The 23,154-nt window shown below is 36.7% G+C and overlaps 1 protein-coding gene across 2 annotated transcripts; it reads right to left on the reverse strand.

The window, feature by feature from the left end:
• Window positions 1–5,257: 5,257 nt before the first annotated feature.
• UBXN2B (UBX domain protein 2B) lies at window positions 5,258–21,366 on the reverse strand. Of its 2 annotated transcripts, none has more exons than XM_085313567.1 (9): window positions 21,218–21,366; window positions 19,102–19,202; window positions 16,655–16,726; window positions 14,993–15,152; window positions 14,379–14,456; window positions 12,016–12,125; window positions 11,332–11,469; window positions 8,916–9,077; window positions 5,258–6,699 (listed from the first exon to the last, which is right to left on the reverse strand). In XM_085313567.1, the coding sequence occupies exons 1-9, from the start codon at window positions 21,335–21,337 to the stop codon at window positions 6,537–6,539; spliced, it is 1,104 nt and encodes a 367-aa protein (XP_085169693.1). In that variant the 5' UTR covers window positions 21,338–21,366; the 3' UTR covers window positions 5,258–6,536. The 2 variants fall into 2 exon arrangements, with proteins under 2 accessions (XP_085169693.1, XP_085169694.1); XM_085313568.1 differs by having other exon boundaries at window positions 6,643–6,699; window positions 8,891–9,077.
• Window positions 21,367–23,154: the final 1,788 nt, after the last annotated feature.

The following is a 23,154-nucleotide window of genomic DNA, read 5'->3' on the forward strand; positions in this document are numbered from 1 at the left end:
TTGGCTCACAGAACGAGAATAACCCTCTGTTAACTTCTGCAGGAATCCAGACCGATGGTCTACTTTAGGAAATCAGAAGCAAAAAACCACCACCACCACCACGGTGACGATGAAGCTCTCCCACAGACTGTGTTATCTGCAGGTTTTGGCATGTCATTGGTTGACAGATCAGCTCCAATAACAACTAAAATCTCATTACTGGCATGAAACTATGAGACTGAGTCAAAAATACTGGCAAAATGCTCTGACCTCAGGTTAAAGCTGGTAAATGTCCCCTTAGTCAAAAGTGGTGAGGAAAGAGGGAGGCCCTAAGCAACTTTTTTCATCATCCTAACATTCAAAAGACAGAAAAGCAATGGGGGGGACACGACCTATAATAATCTACTATTAAGTGAGAACCAGGCACCCCCTACTCTCTTGATAACCTTAACCCTTTGTCCTTACCATTCCCTTCTTATATCTACTATAATATTTGCAGCCAGCTTCACTGGAAACACCCCTCACATTTACAATATTTTAGTTTGTTCTGTGTAAGGGGAAAAAGCTCATGCTTCTAAAACAAATCCTGCATTTTCTTCCTCTCCCTATAGATTAAAGGGCTTTGTTCTGGCCAGAGAGGGGCTGAGAAACAGCCAGATACAAATACATTCAGAGTAACAGCAACAGAGAAGCAGCACACAAGATATTCAGGTTCTTTGATTGGGAAAATTTAGCTTAGCTATGGCAAACAAGATGGATCCTTGAGATGCAATCTATTGTGTTCTAGCCTCAAGAAAGTAAGTTTTAGGTAGAAAAGAAACTACAACATGATCAGCCTAAGTAGCCACCCAAGCAAAGCATTACTCACTCTTCCTCATCAGTCTAACACATGAAGTAGATTAGCTGCTGAAGGTCAAATAAAGTGAATGGAGGCACTACGTAATAGATTTTTAACTCTGAAAGCATGGAATGAAAATGTCAGAAGACTCAATTTCAGTTACAGATGCTCAAATAGACAAGAACACAAGGAAGAAGTATGATATTTATGAAAAAAGAGTAACAATCATTCAACATGGGAAATGTAAACTGCAAGCTCAAAGAATGCTACCATAGCTGGGGTAAGACAGCAGTATCTTTTCCTGCCACGTGTGTAACTTTTGCTAGCAGAAGACTACCTGATACAGGATACAATCAACTTCTTCTGTCATTCTTGATAGAGGAGAGAGAAGAAAGGAAAAATCTGCCCTACTGATTTGCTATTATCAGCTTAAATAGTGCTTGTAAACTTCTCCATGTAGAGGTAGACTAGAAGGAAAATTGAGATAATTACCATACTTGTAGAAATACTATTCAGTTGCACTATCTGAGCTTGCACATGCTACTATTCTAAGAAAATTAATAAAACTAAATGTGTATTTACTGGTGGCGTTGGCTATGAGTGAAGGCTATTTGGAAATCCCTGACTCCAGGTCACCTCTACCTTCTCTGCTTGCGCAGCAGATTGATTGGGTAATAAAGCCTATACAGCCAACTAAGGCAAACAGACCTTGCCAGGTTGGCCTGTTCTGACTTCAAGGGTTCAGCTAAAACTGAACTACCGCTTCAAAACAGAAAGAAATAGAAAACAAGCAATTCTCCTCCATATATTTTTCTCTACAATGAAGCTATAAATTGCATGCATCAATGCATCAGCTTGGAGATCCATGAAAAAGACAATTTAATTGCAATAATAACAGTTAATTTTGTAGACTTACTAGGAGCTAGAATTGGAGAAACCAATAATATATTCATTGATTTATTATTTTTTCAAAATTATATTGCAGTAAGGCCAGAAGATTGCAACACCCATTAGAAATTGTAAACACACAAAGAAACATGGCCCTAACCACAAAAAGCTAAGGATCGCAGCATTAAACCTGAAGCTAATTATTCTCATACGTGCCCACATGTAGACAAGTTGTCTTTAGGGAATTACTTAGGAGCATACAGGAACATTACATAGGAGCATAAGAATGTGCAGGCTCAAGCCTCTGACATGGAACTTAAAGGGATTTTCTGTACACAGATAACGTTTAGCTGTGTAAATAACAAGTAAAAGTTACTGAATGCAAGAGGTCAGTGCAGGTTAGAGGAGAAACATGGAGAATTAAAGTTTTTCCAAAATTTTTTCAAAATTCCAATTTTCTCAAATTTATCTGTTGACAGTGTGACCTGCTCCATATCTGCATCATATAGGCAACCTAATCTTTACTTCTTAATTTGGAACACATGATATTACAAAAATATGGAAAAAAAAGGCAAAACAATCCTCCAAAGGCTAAGGTATGCAACCACAGGAATACAAAAAGCACTATCTTAGTAAACCTCAAACATGATTAACATTCCCTGAGGGAGTCAAAGTTCAAAAGTGTTAGATAACCTATATAAGAAATTAAATGTGAACTATCAAGACAACATAGAATAGAAAACAAGCCTAGTGCAGCCTGGAATACAAAATGACTAACTGAATTTTATTTGCTAATAAACCAAGCCAAGAAATAATTCGTGAGGTAACTAACTGTGAACCTGAGGGAAAACAGCTGACCTTCTGAGAACCTTGAGGGCTGCAGTCCCTGGGCAAGAATTCTCTGCCAGCACCAGAAGCTGACTACAAAGAGAAGTTAAATTTTGATTATATGATTTTAATTGAGGCTCATCTATCAATATCCATTAAATACAAGCAAGTGAAGTGCAATATTTAAAAGTGACATTGGGTGAAGATTGGACAATCCAGATTTGCTTAATGTACCCAAGTTAAGCTTTTATTTATTTTACATTGTGGTTTTATGATAAAGAAATTGAAAGAAGAAAGGCTTTGAAGTAAAGTTTTGAAGTAAACTTAATTTGTCCTCCACGTGAAATTATTTGGCAATTTTTAGACTTACTAGGAGCTAAAATTGGAGAAACCAATAATATACTCATTGATTTATTATTTTTTAGATCTAGTAAACAACAGGAATTGTATTTTTTTGGACAAAAAAAAGATGACAATCAAAATTTTCAATATCAGCACCTAGTAAGACACTAAGAAATCCACAAACTAAACACAATTTTCACGGTCCTACAAAAGTAATCTATTTTATTTAAACTTAACAAAATGCACGATATAGCAAAGTGGTTCCTGTGTGCTACCCTTTGGGAGTACTCAGTCACTAATATTTAAATGGTTTAAGAGCTTACCTACATAAACAAATTAAGTTGGTCTGAAGTGAATTTATGAATATAAAGTAATAGCTCTTCCCAAATAATTCCCTAAAGGAAAGTTTAATTCCACAATTAAGACCATCTTGTTCAGTTTACCTTAGTCCAGTTCAGAATAAGATATCATCTTTCCTCAAAAAAGGGGCCAAATGTGCAGTTTATTAATCATAAGCATTTAACTCAAAACCAGGTAGCTACTAACAAACAGACCGGAACTGAATACTATTCCCACTTTTCAGTTTTACATGAACAACTTCTGTTCATCAATTCTGTTAAATATTTAAGTTCAGCAGACTTTAGAGCGTCTGTAATGAAAATACTGAAGATGAATTTAACATTTCCAGCCTTTAAATATGCAAATTATTTCCCATAAAGAAATTTGGCATTTTGATGAATTTGGATATATTATTTCATAACTGTTTCTGCATCAAACCTAAGAATCTGTTTACTGTAAGTATGGCTAGGCAAGGCAAGGCAAATTGCTTCTAAATATTAAGCCATTTAATTTTACCTTGTTGCCTAAGTAACAAAACCCCCAATAAATTGTGTTAATAATTAAGACATCTTACAAAAAGCCAGCATAACAATGAAGATTGAATGAAAACAGAACACAGTGAAATTGACTTTCATTGTTGGTTCATTCAATAACTATAGAAAAAATGTGTTTTATTTTTGCTTTGAAAGTATTTGAACCACTTTTTTCAAGCTTCCAATTCTTAAGATGCTTTTCTCTTCTACAGACTTCTGTAATACTTTCCCCTCCACATCTTCTGAAGATAAGTGCTCAAGTCATCTCCACCATCATTTTCTTCCTGATAACCTACTTGTAATAAGCTCTTTCAACATATTTTCTTCAATCTTTAAATCTTTTTCATTGATTTTTGTACACAATTTCTAATGTTAAGAACCAGGACTAGCACACATAACTCATCAAGGATAGATACAGAGGTTAAAATCATCTCCCAAATCAAAAAGTCAAACTCTCTAAATCTCCAGAGAGTGCAAATAGTTCTGCTGCATTATTTTCCTATTCTGCTGTCCACCTACTTTTCAGAATCACAACTTTCCAGGCTAGTGTCTTCTGTAATTGGTGGTTCTAGACTTGTAACTTAATGTTTGTCTGTCTACGGATGCAGTTGATCTGACAGTTAGTTTACCAAATTTTCATCACGGTTGCTGTCTACTGTTATTTATCAATGCATTATGAATTGATGATTAACTGAATGAGACCAGTTCTAGTTCTAATCTCTTCAGGAACCCATTCTAACTGTAGCCATCCAATAGGAACTACAGAAATTTATTGCTTTCAGAATGCCAAGAATTCAGTATTCATTATTTCCAGACTTGCTGCTCTCACTCCCTCACCTGCCTGTAGAATGCTGCATGCCCACTCGAAGGCTTGTAAGCCTTAAATCATATGAGCAAGAGGAAGGAGCATCCCAGTCTACTCTCCTTGCAGAACAATGACATTTAAAAATCATTTGAGCTTTAGCTTTGTGCAAGCAGCTAAGCTAACAATAGCACCTCTGAGTACTTGCAGGCTCTTCCTTGGTTCATTTATTATAGGAGAGATCGTCACTAAGAGTGAGAACAGCATGACATAGTTGCTAATATATGCTAATTGTACAACTACTCTGACTTTGGCCTCTGCTCTTGTATAGAGAAGGGTTAGCATATAAAATATATGCATATTAAATGCCCATTCCTTTCCCTTTAGGCTTAAGAATTTGGCACGCAACAAAACCACTGCTTCATCACAACATAAACTGGGAAGAATAAAATGTTGCCTATGGTCTTTTAAGCTTAAAAGTTTAATTGCTATTGCACATGAAAAGAATTGATTTAAATCATGCAGATATTCAGATTATAAAACATAGGACTTCAAATACACGTTTAAATGTACATTTAAAATTTACTCATAAATATATGTACTTTGAGGTAAAAGTGTAATGTTAATCAAATATATTGACCAATGATAAGCTAAGTATAGATAAATAAATGCTGATATTTTCAGAAAAAAATAAATCAGTGAAGACAGTACTTTTAACATATACACTGGAACAAGAAATACAGCCCATTTACTCTCCTTCAGAGTGTGATCTACTCATCTGATATAAAGCTACAAATATTACAAATCTGTATACTATTAAAGCACAGTTGCCAGTTTTCCATAATGTAAGATTCCTACCTGCATACAGCAGTGTAGGGCCAAGTTATTTGAAAAAATATACAGTTTCAAAGATTAATCATGGGATTTAATCATACAGCTTCCAGAAGAGTATAATGAAAGTTGCACAACCAAATCCCCATTGAATACTACAAAATGCCTTTGGCCAAAATTCCAAATACAAAGACCTGACATTCAAGTCAAAAATACACGACCAAATAAAATATCTACATTTGTGCACGTAAGTGCAAAAACAGGTTCTGTGTTTGTGTACACAAATGTTTTTTTTGAGTTACTGAAGTAACCAGTCACGTGAAGCGTTATGTAGCTGCACAAGGCTCGATTCAAATTCAAAGTGACCACAGGCCAACTCTCACGAAATCTGAATCACAGCATTTCTCCAGATGTCAATGGTCTCTCCCATTTCTCTAACTCAGGGAAAAAAAAAAAAAAAAAAGAATCCTTATTTTCACCACAAGTAGAACAACTAGAATACAAATGAGAGCAATCTATTACATAGTCTGCAACAGCTGACCTTTGCATCTCTTGATACTGATTCATATTGGCCATGACACAGGGAAACTTACGTCAAATGTAGAATATAAATAGTTATACTGCACCAATGAAACACTATAAACAGAATATACAAAACTTATATTAGGCCATTAACTATCTCTCAACCTACAAAATGGAATACTTTAATATTAATACAATTTGGAAGGTAAACATAACCTAAAAGCTAAGTTTTCAAATGGCTGTTTGTCAATGCAGCATAAAACATTTCTACAGTGCAAATCTTATCAGCTGAGTAAAAGATACTGTTCCCTTCAGAAAAATGCTCACCTCTCCCCCACCCAAAATAACTGAAGAGTAGAAAGTGATCTCTCATTCACATTTAGTACAAGGTACAGTTTGAAATTTGCTAACATAGGGAAGCTTAATTTTAACATTAAAAAAACTGAACAATTTGAGAAATTGAAATAAAATAAAATTACATATGGTATAGCTGGAAGATATTAAACCAAAAAAATCTGATCTGTGGCAGTGGGGAGGGGAAAAAGGGACACTAATCTTTTGTTCTTTCACCTTTCTTAAATACTCTCCTATGACAACACAGCACACTCCCTACGTTGAACCAATAGCTGTAAGATTATTTTAATTGCTGAAGAATCACAGTGTTAAGTATATCTGCTTCTTGTAGCGTCAGGTTTTCATCTGTTAGCTCTTTATTTGGAAAGGTAGTCACAAGAACAAAATCAGCTGTTGCACATGCTGGTCGGGACTGGATAATGAAATCTCGAATATCCTTAATCCTGTGGAAAGGATATGGACGTGAAAACCGTGCATGATTTAATTTTTGCATAAATCTCTGAATATCAAGACGAGAGTACACAGAATTGTCTAAGAAACTAAACCATTTAAAATATCCTATTGGTTTAACTCTTCCACTTTGATCCAGATGACTAATTGTAGTAGCTTAGAATTCTGTTTCTTGCTTACAAAAACTGAAAAATAAAACCGAATTCATGGCTTAATTTCTCAAATCATAAAAATAAAAGTTGTACAACAAAAAATTTATTTGATAAGCTTTTTATTTTTTCTTTAAAATTAAACAAAGTCAAATAATTTAAATATTAGCTGTCAAAAAAAACATCCCTACTAATTAGTGTATGCTAAAGAGACTAAAGTATTAATGAAAGGAAGAATCTGATAATATATGTTGACAGTGATGAGAAAGTAGAGGGGAATAGCAATATACTTGAAAAACACAAGGTTTCCCTTACTTTCAGTTAATAATGGAATAATTAATATAACTGTTCATAAGACAACCACAGCAACAGTATAACATAAGTCATTTATCTTTATAAGACAAGGATGAAAATTATATAGGATTTGATAGATTAAAATATATATATATTTCTCACCAAAAATAGTAAGCTGAGTGTACTCTTTGATTCACTGTAACCAATAAGTAGGCATATTCATTGTAACCAAGTAAGCACTGACTAACTTTCTATCAGTCTTCTATATGGTTACTTATGATATACGCAATACACTTTAGTAGCTGATTTTGATCATACATATGCAAGAATAACGAAAAAAAATCCACATCCAAGAGAAAGGTAATAATGATTAAACAAGCTTCTCTCAATATACCCTTGGCTAGAGATTTCCACTCTTACTGGGAAGTTTACCACCTCTAGTTTTCAAGGGAGGCAAAAACCCATCATGGCTACAGATGCTTCCCAGCAGCTATATTGTTCAGCTAAGTCATTTCTCCAGTAGATGCTGGGATGGAAAAGCCTGTACTATCAGGCCTGCTAAAATAGGACATTTACTGCAGCGTCTTCCTTACTAGTGCCATCTTAGCTAAAATTGGCTCTTTTTGGTCTGCATATGCTTTCAGGTAAAGATAGCTGCACTTTGGCTCTGCCTTTATTCTAAACCAATAAAAAACAGTTCAACTCTCAAAGTCATGTAATAGTGTTAACATGGGACTGGGTCCACAGTAAGCTCACCTTTGCTGCAGGACACAAACCTCAGTGTCAGCTGCCCTCTAACACAATGGTAAAGATTTAGGTCTAGGGCTGGCCTGAACCTACTTTGGAGCGTGGGTGGAATCACTGCACAAATCTCTGCTCAAAGTTCCCTCAGCCACACAGAACAGCAAGTGTAAAGCAGAGCTTTGCAGAACCTTGCACCAACACCACCTCTTCGGCAAATAAAACAGGTTGGCCAATACCATTTGTGGCAATGTCCCAACATTGATAAAACTGATGGCAAACTCCAATCAGTAGACTACTAACAGATCTAAAACCCCATCAAGTTCACACCCATTCCAGAGAGGAATCTAAAATCTAAAACAAAACAAAGGTTGGTTCTCAGTATTATCTCTGGTCTATACACCAGAATGACAGAATTGCAAATAAGCACATTATGCCTATATACTTTTCTCAGTATGGGCTGCAGCCTATACTTATTAACTACGCCCTGTTTGTCGTAGGCTCTCAAATATAATGAGAAAGTTGGTGTTCTTGAGTATGGGCCAAAGCACTTCTCTGCCTGTAGTATGGACTACATTCCAAGTTCAAACTACACTTCCTGATGTCTTACAATTAAGCATCCTCATATCATCGTTCAAGTCAGTCCCAGGATCCTCCCGAGGAGGAAGGACTTGGGGTTATACAGACTTAAGGATGACAATATAGCAAGGTTGCCCATATTTGAGCTGCCCTAAGAACAGGACCTCATACCTAAACAGACACTCATTATGGCTGGTCCTGTCTCTTTACAAATCACAGGACACATAATTGGTCAGGGAAGTTTGACCTGAATCAAATACCTTGCATTTCCAATTACATAGACTTTGAAAGTGGAATTCTGTGCATCTCTTGTGAAAATGAGCTGTAACACTTCAGCAGAGCTAGATTTTCTCCCTTTGGATGCATTGCTGATATTTACTTAAAGATAAAACACAAACTTATCAAAATAAGCTACGGTTACCTGCATTGATGTGGCATCAATTTACCTGTGTGTATGGTTAAATCTTTGTATTAATCGGCTTCCATCTGCTAATCTAATTTGAATTTTAGTTGCTGGCATGGAATCATCTATGAGAACAGGTGCATTAAGAATGGATTTCTCCTCCTCTTCTGGGGAAGAAGGTGTGCTGACTATTTCAGGTGTAAGGCTAGAGAATTGGAGGGGGGAAAAAGGGAGTCATGAACAGAGCTGTAAGCAGAACTGAAGAATGTTCTAGCATCTTTTCCATTGGAATGCCTAATATATATAGTTAATACAAATGAGCAATGAAAATATTCTTAAAGTTATTTATGCATACCTTTCTAAATACAGAGACAGAAAGAATATTTTTATAGTTTGATTTCAAATTTTTATATATATTTTCTTACAGCTGTGCAGATCATTATATTTGCATCTTTGTTTATGCTTATAGAGAATAAAATGAGTCCTTGATACTAAGCTTTATATGTTTTATCTTATAGATCATATTTATAAAATAATGACGTGCTATTATACTGGACTAAATTGACCCAAACTGCTTTAGTAACTGCTTTCATGAACACCATTTTGAGAGTCTGAGCATCTCATATCTTTTTAGAGCACATACAATACCAATGGATAACTGAAACTACCACATACTGAGACTGGAATTTTATTTAGTTTAGTATAAAAAATAAAGAGACTTGACTAGAGATAATCTTTTGGCTTCTACTTTAATTTCTTGCATCGTTAAGACTCGCAAGCCACCAGCACAAAAAAGCCACACAGCAGGTGTACAATTTTTGTTATACAGAACCTTTCTTATAAATCTTTCTTATAAAAAAATCTTCCATCTTCCCTATCTATTTTTTTTAAATAACCTGAATAAGTGTCCAATTGAAGAAGTTACCATGTATAATTGCTTACTATGTCATCCCTACCACAGCCTACTGTTTTTTTTTTAGATCACTGATTGCAGGTTATTCTTGTCTCATTTTTTAAAAAGATAAGGTAGATGGAATTAAATTACTTGAAAAAGCAGACCAGTAATACCCTTTTCTGTCAAACAAAGGTATTACATGAACAGAAAACTAGAAGTTAAGTGCATACAGTTCAACAACTAATAACAAATCCGCTGGGGAAAGGTGTTATGAAGCCTCTAATCTTTTTATTTTGAAAAGCTGATGACTGGTATTATTGGGGTCACATTTTTATGGGAGATGCACACATTAGGGTCACCTTTTGAATAAAGCCGTCTGAGATACACGGTCACAGGATCAGCTACACTACACACCTGTTACAGTTTTCAGAGCATCAGCCTACTCTTGTACCAGGATTACAAATGAAACAGAACTAGACAAAAAGCTTTTCTACATCATTAAACTTCAATTTATTTACTATATCCATAATTATATACTGTAGGCAGAGGTGACATTACAATTAGGGTAAGTCGAGGAGCTTCAGCCAGAGGTTAAGTTGCTTCCCTCCCACAATCCAGGCTTGGCTTTCTAATACTACTTCATCCAGGAGAGCATACACAATTTCTCTAGCTATCCAATTCTAAAAAATAGCTCCGACTATAGATTTTTGTGGCCTCATTCACAGTTTTAACTAAATCCTAGTGAGAATTAAGACATTTTAATATAACTTATGGTACACTTACATGCTGGATCAAAAAAAAAAAAATCCAAATAAGCTTATTGAATTAATTCCCTTTTTTAAAGAACAGACTTGCCTTGTATATGACGTTACATTTCAGAACACAGTATTCTTACTGCTTCATTTTAGAGAAAAGATATTAGAGTTGCTTCTATACAAAATACCGTCATAAACATTAAGTCAAGCATGAGCATATTGCTGCAATAGCATCTCCAATTCCTCTTGTGATGATCCCAGCAACAATGCACAGCATGCACTACACCTAATCCAGAATCAAGTATGTTCTCATTGGCCAACATCCCGTTACAATTAAGTTTTGCCTGTTTCCCGCTAAATGAGGAACAACTGTTTAAGTCTCATTCTTCTATCTAGACAGAAATCTGTGCAGTAGTACTAATCACTTTTCAGATTCCTCTGCTCCCCTTTTAAACATGGTTAAAGTTAAAAAGTTATAGGCAAGAACTAGGAGAGAAATCCCATATCCATAGGAACGCAGGCAAAGGACAAGGCCTCTAGTCCGTGAGCGGGTCCAGGAGATGAAACAAATTAACTTAACTTACATAACAAATTAATTAATAAATTAACTCAACTTTTGTTAAGATTTTATATAAAATTCCATGATTACTGGTGATTGTCAAATTGGTCTGAAATATATGTAGTACAGAATAATTTTATATTGATTTTGTCATCTGATCAGTTTCTCCAGAAGTTTTCTAATGGATTAAACTGAGCTTTTGAAACAGCATATAGATGTAACAGAAAAGAAAACCTAGTATTTTTTTTACCTTCCAAGTTTTTGCCCTTCTCCACTGAAAGCTTTGAAACGCAGCCTAGGCTTCACATATTCTTGTTCTTGGTGGTCTTCCATATCCAAATTAACCTGGCCACCATGAACCAGTCGTTGAAGTTCCACAGGAATTTCTCTTAATTACAGAAATAAGAAGTTTCTCAATTATGTTCTGAATTGCACTACAAAAATTACACAAAAACCTCACAGGATACAGTAAAAGTTGATACTAAGGTTTACATTAAAGGTCATAGACATCCAATTGCTTTATGAATTGATTTCATCCCAAAACAACAGATGAAATGAAAAACTAAAAGGCAAATAAAATCACCGAGCTAACAGTTGAATCCTAGAGCGTGCTGACAGAAAATGTAAAACTAATCACCATCCTTTAAAAGTAATATCCAGAGTTAAGCAACCAGAATGAAACAGAATGTTCCAATTTTAAAAATCTCATGAATCTGATGACAAATAGAGAATCTGTTTTGCAGACAGGGAAGAAGGAAAAAAGGCAAAAATCTGGTGTAAAGAACAATTTCTGGGAAAAAATCTGGAAGCTTTTAATAATTTTAACCTTGAGGAGAAAGTATTTTTTTCTCTTCAGTTGAAAGACATACCTCCAAAAAAAGAGAAAAAAGGAAAAAAAACCCAGAATCGAAAAACTCTACAGATTTTAACTTACCCCCTTTTAACAGATTCAAGAAACTGAGCATTTGTTGGGTCTGAATAGGATCTCAGCTCTCCGTCATCTAAACTGAAGCCATTCCTCCACAGTTTTAACAAAATTTGAACCTATCAAGCAAAAACAGTAAAAAAATACTTTTATATACATACAAATATTTATAAAATATAGATTTATAATTTAAATATTTCAAAATACATATTATATATATGTGTGTGTGTGTGCATGTATATATATATAAAACCACACATCTCTCACAGGTTTTTGGTAGCAGACTCAAACATGAAGGCACATGACAAAAGAGGACAGAACACTGCAGTATGTTTTAGACTATCATTGTTAGAATTTTCAGAAAAGTAAACCACAATTATAGGCTACTACTTGCACCAAGACCACTTTTACCCTTGGGGAAAAAGATGCTCTTACTATCCTTGACATGACAGATAATACATGGCGAACGTGTATTGAGCTTTACAGTGTTGCAACTACTTTTAAAAACAATAAATATCTGTTGTTGATAAACCATGAAATAAATCCATAAAACGATAAATTAATGGTGATATACCAGTTCTAGTAAAAACTGTTTTTTCCTCCCAAACCCTTACGTGCTGAGTTCTAATAAAGCTGATACTATCTCCATTCAGTTCAAACTCAAAGAATCCTGAAGATAGCTTCCTTCACTCCCTTCTTGTCTTGCCTGTTGCCTCCAGCCAGAACCTTTCACTGGAGACACTGCAGTCCTTGGAGTCTGCAGCTCTCAACACTTCTCCTCCCTGCAACTAATGCCTTGGAGCCGAGCTGCACAACTAGGTTTCCCCAGCCAGTAAAACTGACTTTCCTTCAGAAAACTAGCCCTGCCCCCAGTTATAGTAATCCAGCTGTAACACATTTCTGGCTCTGTACAGCTGACCATTCTCAGAGCAACTGCAGAATGCGGCAGCTCTTAATGTGCCTGGACAGCACACCCCAGCCTGAATCATACCTTTTAGCCTCACTCATTTTTGTTCCTGCTTCTAGAAGAGCTTAATAGGGTGAGAGTGTCAGTCATTCATTTAATCTCCTGTAACGGAATGGTTTAGTGAATGGTTTAGTGAATTCCGGTCAGTCACAGGCATGGAAACGTGCAAAAGATAAGAGCAAAGACAAGGAATGACTTTTTCTGCTTTGTTTCTCAAGTAGTGAAATCAGCATTTTTACAGCTGTGGCCTAGGAGCCTGTCTCTAATTAGAGCCTTTTCCTCTAATTTCAAACTGCAATAGAAGAAGAATCCTGCATTCCATGCTATACTGAAAATAATTTGCTGAAAAAAGACCCTGGCATAAACTGTACACAGCTGATATAAAACTAAGACACAGTGAACATGCCATTAAGTAATCAGGTTCCACACTCAGAAAAAGTATACCTTACATTAACTTCAATACTGAAGACAGTTTTGAATTTGGATCGTGTCTAAAGAAAACTAATTTCCATTAAATATTAACAAAATGCTTCAAGGTGCTAAAAGTTATTTTTGGTATTTATGATGAATTTTGTTTCTGAGCACTTGTCTCAATGAAGTAAAGTAGACATTCACAAAACTGCCACCATGCTCAAGCTTGTATTTATGGTAGCTGGGACACATTTGGAGGAATAAAATCTTTAGTTCAAGCCCTAACTTGTTTAAATAAAATGAGGGCGGTATGTGGAAATCTGGACAAGCATCCCTCCACTGCTCTGGCTTTTGCTACAGGCAACCCCAGTTCAATTACCTGTACAGTCCCAACAATACCAAAAAGGTAAGTGATGCAAAATAGAATTGTACTATTATCTAACATTCAGATGAATTGCTTTCCTAAATCATAAATTTCAGTAAGTTGTTTGGAGATTGATTGGTTTTTTGAATGTGATCTATACCAAGCCCAGTAAAGATATCCAGCCGATAGGTATTTTCATATATTAGAAAATATATGCCTATTATTGATACATGACAAGAAAAGATTAGACACAAGTTACTAGTTGCTGAGAAATACTTAATTGATGCAAATCAATGCTGTGAATTCATACAGGCCTTATCTCCTCTCCCATTAAATAAAGCTTTTAATTCTAACCTCTGCTTCACAACTCAGAAGATCAAAATGCTTCCAGCAACACAAATTTGCATGTGTGATCTAATCATTCAACCCTTTTGCCCAGAAATTCTCTCATGCAAATATTATGTATCAAATGAATATTTTGTCTTTGTGGACACTTTAACTTCTACTCATTTAGATATTAGTTTTTCTCATTGCCATAGTTACAATAATACTGTTTTTTTCAGGTTCTAAGCATTATTAATCAGACAGCTGTTGGAGACATCACTTTCTACTATTCAGCATTTTACTTACATCTTGATTTTCTCCATATATGTATTCAGAACGCTTTCGTGATGAGTCACCCAATCTATAGCCACCACCAGAAAATGACTGAAAAAAAAAGAAAACCCACACAAAAAGGCTTTCACAGCTGAATACCTGAAACACTTTAAGATATTTACCTAGGTGCAAATAAAAGCATCTACAAACTTTCTTCCATGATAAAAACAAATGCACTGTTCTAAATTGTATGCTTTGTAAATGGATAATTAGAACTAGCAATTATAATCAGGCTATGCAGGTTTTATATGACATGGTTTGGTTTTTGATCTGTGCACTTTTTCAAACATTATTAATTCAACATATAAAAAGATAATTTGATTAGGATACAACTACAGTTGATTAATTTCAATCTTAACTAAAAATAAAGCAAATAGTCCCAGTCCAGCCTGATTTTTAAAGATTCCTCTGAAATCACCCCCCTTAACTTTCTAGAGCAAGCAATTTGAACACAGATAAAGTATACAACTGTGTTGATCACATCTTCTGCTATTCTCAAACCACAAAAAGACATACTTGCTCTCACATGGTTATATGAGTTTCAGAGCCTAATGAAAATACAGAGGAAAATACCTTTTTACTCATACCTTAGCTTTACTGAAATCACCAGATGCTCTTGAGGCTTCATCTAATGGGACAGCCCCATGTTCCTTTGCTTCTTTGAAGAGTTCAGCAACAATTTTACTTGGATTATTAGAAGCCCCAGAAATCTGTAATTCTCTATATTCTGAGTCACCTGAATAAAATCTTAAGAATGGTAATGTTCATGAGTGGCAATGCTTTATATACTGGACATCATTTTTCTCTCCCCCTTAAAAGCCTTAACGAACAGAGACAAATTCTGGCACAAAACCTCTCCATTCTAATTACAAAAGTGTTCCACTTAGTTCTGACCTTCCCAGTAATCCAAGCAGCACTGCTCCAGAGACATTACACTTAGAAAACTACCAAAGCGCCTTCTGGAACAGACCCCAGAGGTTAGGAGCCAAGATCAAGCAAACACAGCCCTGATGCAGCCATGGCTTTACACACCTCATCCTATGTGGATTCCGTCAGCTCCTGGAAAGACTGATCTCCTCAGGGGGGGTCCTGTGCATGGGACTGTGCCTGGGCTGGTTAGAATACAGATTCACAATTAACACTGCCTTGGCAGAATGAGCATAAAACTGTTGCGGAAAAACCTGAACAGTGCCAAAATTTGATCTTTTTAAAGATCCAGTTCTTTCCTGCCAATATTTGAAATATTCTGAAACATTATTTAATTAACCTTTTGAGGCATTTTAAAGTCTGCAGAAACTGCTGTGAAAGCTAAATTGCTACCTTTTTCTGCTACATAGCCCTCACATTCAGAAGTGGGACTACAAATAGTTCTCTTTAAAATTACATTTGTTTGACTATGAAGATCAAGATACTCCAGTTGGAAGGGGCTATGAATGCCTAAACACCAATGATACTAAAGAAAGAAAAAAAAAAAAAACAAAATACCCCCCCAAAACTATGTATAAATACAAAAAACTAGCAAACCTGAGAATTTGATTCCTCTTCGATTACATGCAGCTTTAACAGCTAATAAAGTAAGTGGTTTCAGCCTTCCTCAAGTTTGTGACTTAACCACTCGGAGCCACGTAAATCAATTCATTCATTTGAAACTGTTACCACGGCCAATATCTTCAAAATTAGGTTGACTGCACCACATTCAACAATTACTCAGTAGCAGCAGTGGGTATGAAGCACATATAACCATGCTACTATTACAATGTCACATAACTGGCAAACCCTAAATACCATCTCTCCTCTCTATTTACAAGACTGTATTTATCATCCTGACTGACATTTATGTGGAATATCTTTAGATATAAGAATTTTAAAGAATTATGATGGTAAGGAGATGAAAAAAATATGAACTCTGATAAGAATTCAACAATGAGGAAATAATCAAATATTTGAGTAAGGGATATACAAAACCACTCAGGAGGTTTATGACAAGGCAAAAAACCCTCTTCATTCCAAGTGTAAGTTATTCAAGTATAAATTGGCCTTAGATCACTAGAGCCAGTTTCTGCTAAATTTAGTTTTTATTATAGGAGTATAAAGCTAATATACTCCAACACCCTCTCTAATAAGAGACATAGCACCCCTTTAGTTACTATTTACTTTAGTCATTTTGAAAAATGGGGAGAAGGAACAAATCAACATCAGAAAAAAAAGTTACTTTCACAATTGTTAAATGACTATTGTTTTTACAATACCTCTGGTTTTCTTTGTCATCGCTCATGCTTCTCTCTGGTTTTCTCAGACTTCTAAAAGAATCAATTTTAAGACTGCCAAGAGAATAAAACAGAATATTTAAGCATATCTAGCAGATGCACTTCGCAGTGTATCAGAGGTAATAAGTACCGCTGAAACTTTTTTTTTTTTTTTCAAAAACTAGGAATAATATTTTTTTTAAACAACATGAAGCATTCTTTTTTTTTAAAAAAAGAAAGTCCTCCAGAAGATGCATCCCAAGGATGGTCTCCCATATCTGTTCATGTAATGAAAGTGAGTTTATTATTTTCACATCACGCTTCTTTGGCCAAAGTACATACTCATGTATACTTACCACAGAATAGGAGGGGAGAGGCGTGCGTATGGCACAGCATTTTGCAGTATCCTGGGGAATGCAGAACTCTGCTTTATGATACTGCTGGTACCACAGATAAATGTAATATGCAATCTGAACAACTGTTGCAGAATCTAGTCTACCAGTATCAATTACATTACAAATCCCTTCTACAACATTTTTAGCTGATTTTGTGAAGGTATTAGTCACTACTGCTTTCCTTTGATGATGTCCTGGAAATCCCTGTCGATAAGGATCCTAGAAACATTTTCAAAGATGATTAAATGCAAAATCAGATTCTGTCTTATGATAGGGACAGATCAATGAGCTACCAGAGCACAATCTAGATAGTCTGCAAACCTGTAGTGCGCCAGGAGCAGCTGTACAGATGTACACCCCTATCCTACATCACTCTATGATAAAACTCCTCAATACAAGATATATGAAAAAGTAGCCAACTATTATGGGATTTGAACATACATACAATCTGCTACTCAATCGCAGCTCTCTAGATTTAGGCAACTTGTTTGGCTACTACACCTTGTTAATCAAAGTATCAGTGTTGATGAAACAATGTAATTTCATATCCTAGTGAAGTATCTGTTCTTTATTACTTTCTCAGAAAAAATGATATTGTTACAGATTTAGGTCCTGGACACAAGCATTAGTTTAATCTCTTCCGTTTTCTTCCCTTTGTACAATTTGTACATTGTAAGTTTTGTGAGACTTATATTTTTTGTGCTAACAGTCATAACTTTGTTAAAGGTGCTGGAGTTTCTATAACATGATAGCTTATATAACATGGCATTTATTCCAGCAGAGGCCAGAGACATCCTTCCCTACCTGTGATTTTGCAAGACCAGATGAGCAGATGACTTCAAGAGCAGCACTATGCTTCCTTGCAGTTAATATGCTACTCATCTGAGAGTAAACTAAAGTCTATTAAAAAAAAAAAAACACTTATTCTGAGTATCACACAGACAGCAGCCATTTCTTCTTTCAGACTGCTTCCAGCATGAATGCCAACAAAGAGGGAATGTTTGCCAACAGCTATCACATGGAAGTATTCCAGATACTGTACTGTAGCTGTTTCTTGAATTGGAATATAAAGTTGTAACTTCATGATACGTACTGGCAAACACAGTGGTTTGCTTAATTTGTTTTTAAACACAATTGAGTGATTAGTCATCTTAGATAATTTTACCACAGAAAAAATAACCTATTAATTTCCAAGTGACAAATCTTGCACTAAAATCCCTCTTTCTAAAGATCTGCATTTGCAGTTGTACTTGAGGTATAGCTCTGATGATGGAAATCTATGAAACAGAGATCCATACTGGCAGCAGTCGCTGAAACACAAGCCAAATGAAAGACTTACTGTGGCCTCACTGGTACTAATGATTTAAAGACTTCTCTTTTTACAAAGAGATGAAATAAAAATTCATTAAGAGCCGCCAAGACCTCCCTTTAGGAATTTTAAAACTGTATCGAGTCTTTAAATGCTATGCAACTGCAAATACCGCATGTCAGCAAAACTTGGCTTTATAGCCAACATGCCCTTACTTTCTGCCCAAAGGCACAGAAAAACGAAGAAGTTCTGCTTATTCTTCTCATCACTCATAACATAGTGAACCTAAATCATTTTTCTAATGAAAATGATTGCCTTATTGGACTGGTTACTTAAATAGCACTGACCTAAGTACAACGTGAAAGCAGCTCACTCACCCGGTTTCACACAATCCACAGATTTGCTGAATTTTGAAGAAGTGGACAGCTGCAGTATTTTTCTGGTACAGCAATTTTTTTTTCTATTTATGTGAAAACAGTAACACTACATTTGACTTACAGCATCTTAATATTATCTAATCTTTTCTAAAGTGGGTTTAGAGTGATTTGAAATACAGCATGGAGGCTCCTAAAAGTAAAGTAGTCTGAGACAGCAACTGATTTTAAAGGGATTCACAATTCAGGATTATGAATTTCTATTTGACCTCCTACTTGTACAGAAAGACTAGTATGATGACAAATTTCAAACGTTTATGAGCTGATACAATACCTAATTAACACATTCCTAAAGTACAAAGCATGTCTTACCCCTGGTGTACTCTTGAGTTACTGATCTTTGTAGTTGTTGCTTTGTCAGGACACGGTGAGTGCCTTTCAGCTTCATCTTCATACAACCCTGCCAAGGCCAACTGCAGGAAACAAGAATCTTCTTAAAAGCCTGTAACTCTAAAATTATATACAGCAGAAATAAGACAAAGCTAATGCAACAAAGAAAAAAAAGAATTTAAAAAAAGAAAGATATCCTCATGAGAGTGAGAACCCCTACTACTTCCGTAAATTCAGTTTTCTGCCTTATGAACAAAATGCATGACGTTCAACATGATCATACAAGCGTACTTGGAACTTGTACTATGCATTTATTTAGTCCACACTGCTTCGATACTTACATTCAGCCTGTATTAGACTCAGAACTACAGGAGAGACTTGTATATGTACATCTACACACTAATATTATGCTGAAATAAAGTTGCTGTGCATCCCTCTCTTAAAACTGAGAAGTACAAAATGAAATTTATAAACATTTTACACAAAAGCGAGAAAAGTGCAACTTGAATAAGCTTGTACTAGAATGAAGATTCAAATTCAGCCTTAATAATTTGAATTCAATATAGCACTGCAGATACTTTAAGTGAGTTTTCCCCAAAGGTACTGCAAATGCTGCCATACCACTGGCACACTCATTTTTAAGAAATGCTGTGGGATGCACATCTAACATGCTATTTTTAGCATATACTTTTGTTCTGAATAATATTCTACTTTGTTTCTCAAGATTAAGGAAATTTTGTCTTCACAGTGCCATAATGTGATTTTTTTTTTCTTTTTTTGGGTTGGGCTCTGCCAACAATATTAACATTTTATCATACACACCAGAATAGGTACTACAGGGCTATAATTTCATTACAGTTTTATGTACAAGCAATAAACATTAAAATAAAATGAAACACCATCTGTCTTTCAAAACAAGCTGTTAAAAAGGAAAGCATATTAATACTGTATCATTATGAGGCATTTTCTGGGAAAAAACGAACTGAAGAATTGTAGCTATTAAGAAAAACTGAGTAAAGAAAATGCTTAAGGAATTGTCTAAGATATCTACTTTCTCTGAGAATACAAGCATCTTCTAGGTAGGTAAATGAGGAAAGTCATACACAACAGGTCCATAAGCAGATGGTAAAAGGAACGGGCAAAGACGTATTCTGTAACACCCCAAATTCAAAGACTGTGGTATGCTGAGGGGGAATAGTCAAGGTTCTGTGCTTTCTTTATACCACATCTCTTATTGCCATCATTAGACATCAAATTCTGAGCTAGATGGACCGCCACTCTAAGAAGAGCATTTCTTTGGTTCTTAAAGTTTTATTACAAATCATCTACCCCAAAAGCCTGCTTACTTCTATCTTCTGATTGAAAATCTTATGAACCAAGAATATTAACACAGATAACATAACTGGCACATACTATAACAAAGTTGATCTCAACAAGAATTGCTGAAAAACCTGAGTAATAACTATATGAGAAAAATGGATACAAATTTTATGTTTTTACATAATTACGTAAAATTAAACAGGAACATAGTTGCTGCAAGTTTCACCTTTTCTCTAGTCAATTTATTGCTAAAATATTTTGAACCTTCAGCCAATCTGGAAGTCACAAGAGTGAATGTCACTAAAAATGCTCACAGATGAAAATTTAAGGACCAACATGGTGTTACATCTGTGACCACACTTTGTCAAAACTCTTCCTGTAGAAATCTACAAAAAGGTCTTGTCCATGCATTTGGGAAGACTGACATTTTCATGCAGACACACCTACTAGACGATCAGAAGAAGGTAAAAAAAAGTGCCGAAATAATTGGTATTACAAATAAAACCCATTAACTAAAGTCTCAGGAGAGCCCTTCGAGCTTCGTGGAGAGACAACCACCGCACACACAGACTCCTCATCCCTTTCTGAAGTGCCTGCTCTTCGCTGAGAAGCTTCTTGCTCTTCCCAGGCTCAAAAGAAGGGAAAAAAAGAAAAATAAAAGAGGGAAGTTTCCTTAGAGGGCCGCTCGGCCGGGCCGGGCCGGGCCCGGCGCCCCTCCCGGGCCTCCGGAAGCCGAGGCGGCCGCCCCGCGGCGGGACGCCCCATCCTCACCGCTCACCTGCAAATCCCGGGCGCTGGGCGGGCGGCCGCCACTCCGCGGCTCCCGGCCCCGCCGTCCGCCGCCCGCCGGCGACACGCCGCCGTCCTGCGGCGCAGCAGCTCCCTCGCCGTCCGCCATCTTCGTCGGCGGCCGCCACGCCCTGCGGCGGCCGCGGCGGGGGCGCGCGGGGCGGGGCGCGGCCGCGCTTCCGCCGCCGCCGGCTGCCGAGGCAACGGCGGCGGCGGGCGGGTCCCGGCCTGTGCCGCGGTGCCCGCGCGCCCCCGCCTGGCTGGGAGGCGGGAAGCGCGTGCGCGGCCCCGGCGCGGGAGGCGCCGCTTCGCCCCCGTCATGGCGGGCGCGGTGAGGCGAGGGGAGGCGGGCTGAGCTCGGCTCGGCTCGGCTGGGCTGTGCGCGGCGTTAAATGGCGGGCCAGGGCAGAACTGCAGCGTCCCGTCAATAGCGGTTAAATATTCAGGGCCCTTCGGTGTAGCGCTGGAGCAGACTCGGAGGCAGAAGGGGCATCAGCCTGGCAGATGCAGCAGTCGTGCTAATGCCGAGCACACAAAATGGTGGCCTCGGGGGTGCCAGATTGGTTTGACAAGTGTGAGGTTTTGTTTGCTTTCTGACTCTTAAAGATCGGGGTTAAAAGCTTTTTCTAAAAATGGGAACAGAATGTGTGACATCATATGAGATGAAGTGCTCTAAAACTTAACAGAAAAAATCCTCATTGGAATTGTGAAGTGACAGCTGGGATCACATCCAGTTTCACGCAGACTGGACAATTAACCCCAAACTGAAACATTAAGGGGGAACATTCAGCTAGTACATGGCTACGACTTGAATGCTGGACTGAAATACTAAAGCATACAGCTGGATATGGCTCATGCTCAGCTGAAATAGCCAGCTAATGTGCCTCATTTGCTTTCAACTCCCGTTCAGCTGCAACATCTACCACTTTCTCTAATGAATCTGGCTAGACCCTATTTACGATAGCTTACATTTCAGAAACGCTCGGAACTGTGGTTAACAGAGCTGAAGGCACACAGACATTTTAAGAAACAGTTAAGCAGTGCACTTAGTTTGTGCCTTCATAGCCAGACCCTGAGCGAGCACACAGAGCGAACCGTTTCAGCTGATGAACTACAGGAGCAAAATTGTGGTCCGTTACCCAGCTCCATCCCAAGAGTCAATATCTACTATACCATTGGGGTAGCGTTGTTATAAACAAAAATGTAGATACAAATGGGTATTTATTTTCCTCAGAACTTTCAGGTGTTTGACAAAAAACAATAGTGAGGATTGCACATATAAGACAATTCAAGTAGCTCACATGTTCTCGACTATGTTTGTGGATCATGTCTGCTGTAATGACTTCTTACTCTGTTTTATTACAAAAGAGTAGGAATATGATCCAACTTCAGTTGGCACCTGTAGTTGAAGCCTTTATATGAATATGCCAAGAATAAAAATGTAGTCACGTGTTTCATTCATCCTTCCTTGAATTGATATGTAGTATGCAGTTGTCATCTAAATGAAATTGTCCTGTGGTGATACAGACTGAATTAGCAGAGAGAATGTATAAACTGTAATTGCTTTAAAAGCCAAATAACTTTATTATGAAATCAGTTTTTTTAATTAGATGTCCCATATTTTGACAGCCCTATCTTCCTTAAACATTGGCATTATTCATGTTTGTCTATGATTGCCTCCTCTTTGTTTAAGACTGCCAACAATGTTTCAAGAGATCACCTGAATACAGATTAGCACTTAATTTTTCTCTGAGAATTTATATTGGCACAGACATCTGGAAATTTTAATCTGTCTATCCCAAGCAGTCATTTTAATTTGCATAACATTATTATTGTGATCAATGTTTTCTTGCACAACTATACATTTATAACAATTAATTACTATCTAGTAGATATTGTTCCTTAATTAGAATTGCTCCTGCATTT

The sequence above is a fragment of the Rhea americana genome, unplaced genomic scaffold (assembly GCF_003343005.1).
Source record: "Rhea americana isolate MKP2758 unplaced genomic scaffold, rheAme1 scaffold_39, whole genome shotgun sequence".
NCBI lineage: Eukaryota > Metazoa > Chordata > Aves > Rheiformes > Rheidae > Rhea > Rhea americana.

Excerpts from the sequence above, each read along its gene's own strand:
- UBXN2B (XM_085313567.1), bottom strand. The coding sequence starts at position 21,337 with ATGGCGGACGGCGAGGGAGCTGCTGCGCCGCAGGACGGCGGCGTGTCG. Across the intron at positions 19,203-21,217 it reads CCAGCGCCCGGGATTTGCAG|TTGGCCTTGGCAGGGTTGTA; the intron begins GTGAGCGGTGAG and ends TGTTTCCTGCAG. Across the intron at positions 16,727-19,101 it reads AACTCAAGAGTACACCAGGG|TCTTAAAATTGATTCTTTTA; the intron begins GTAAGACATGCT and ends TTCTCTTGGCAG.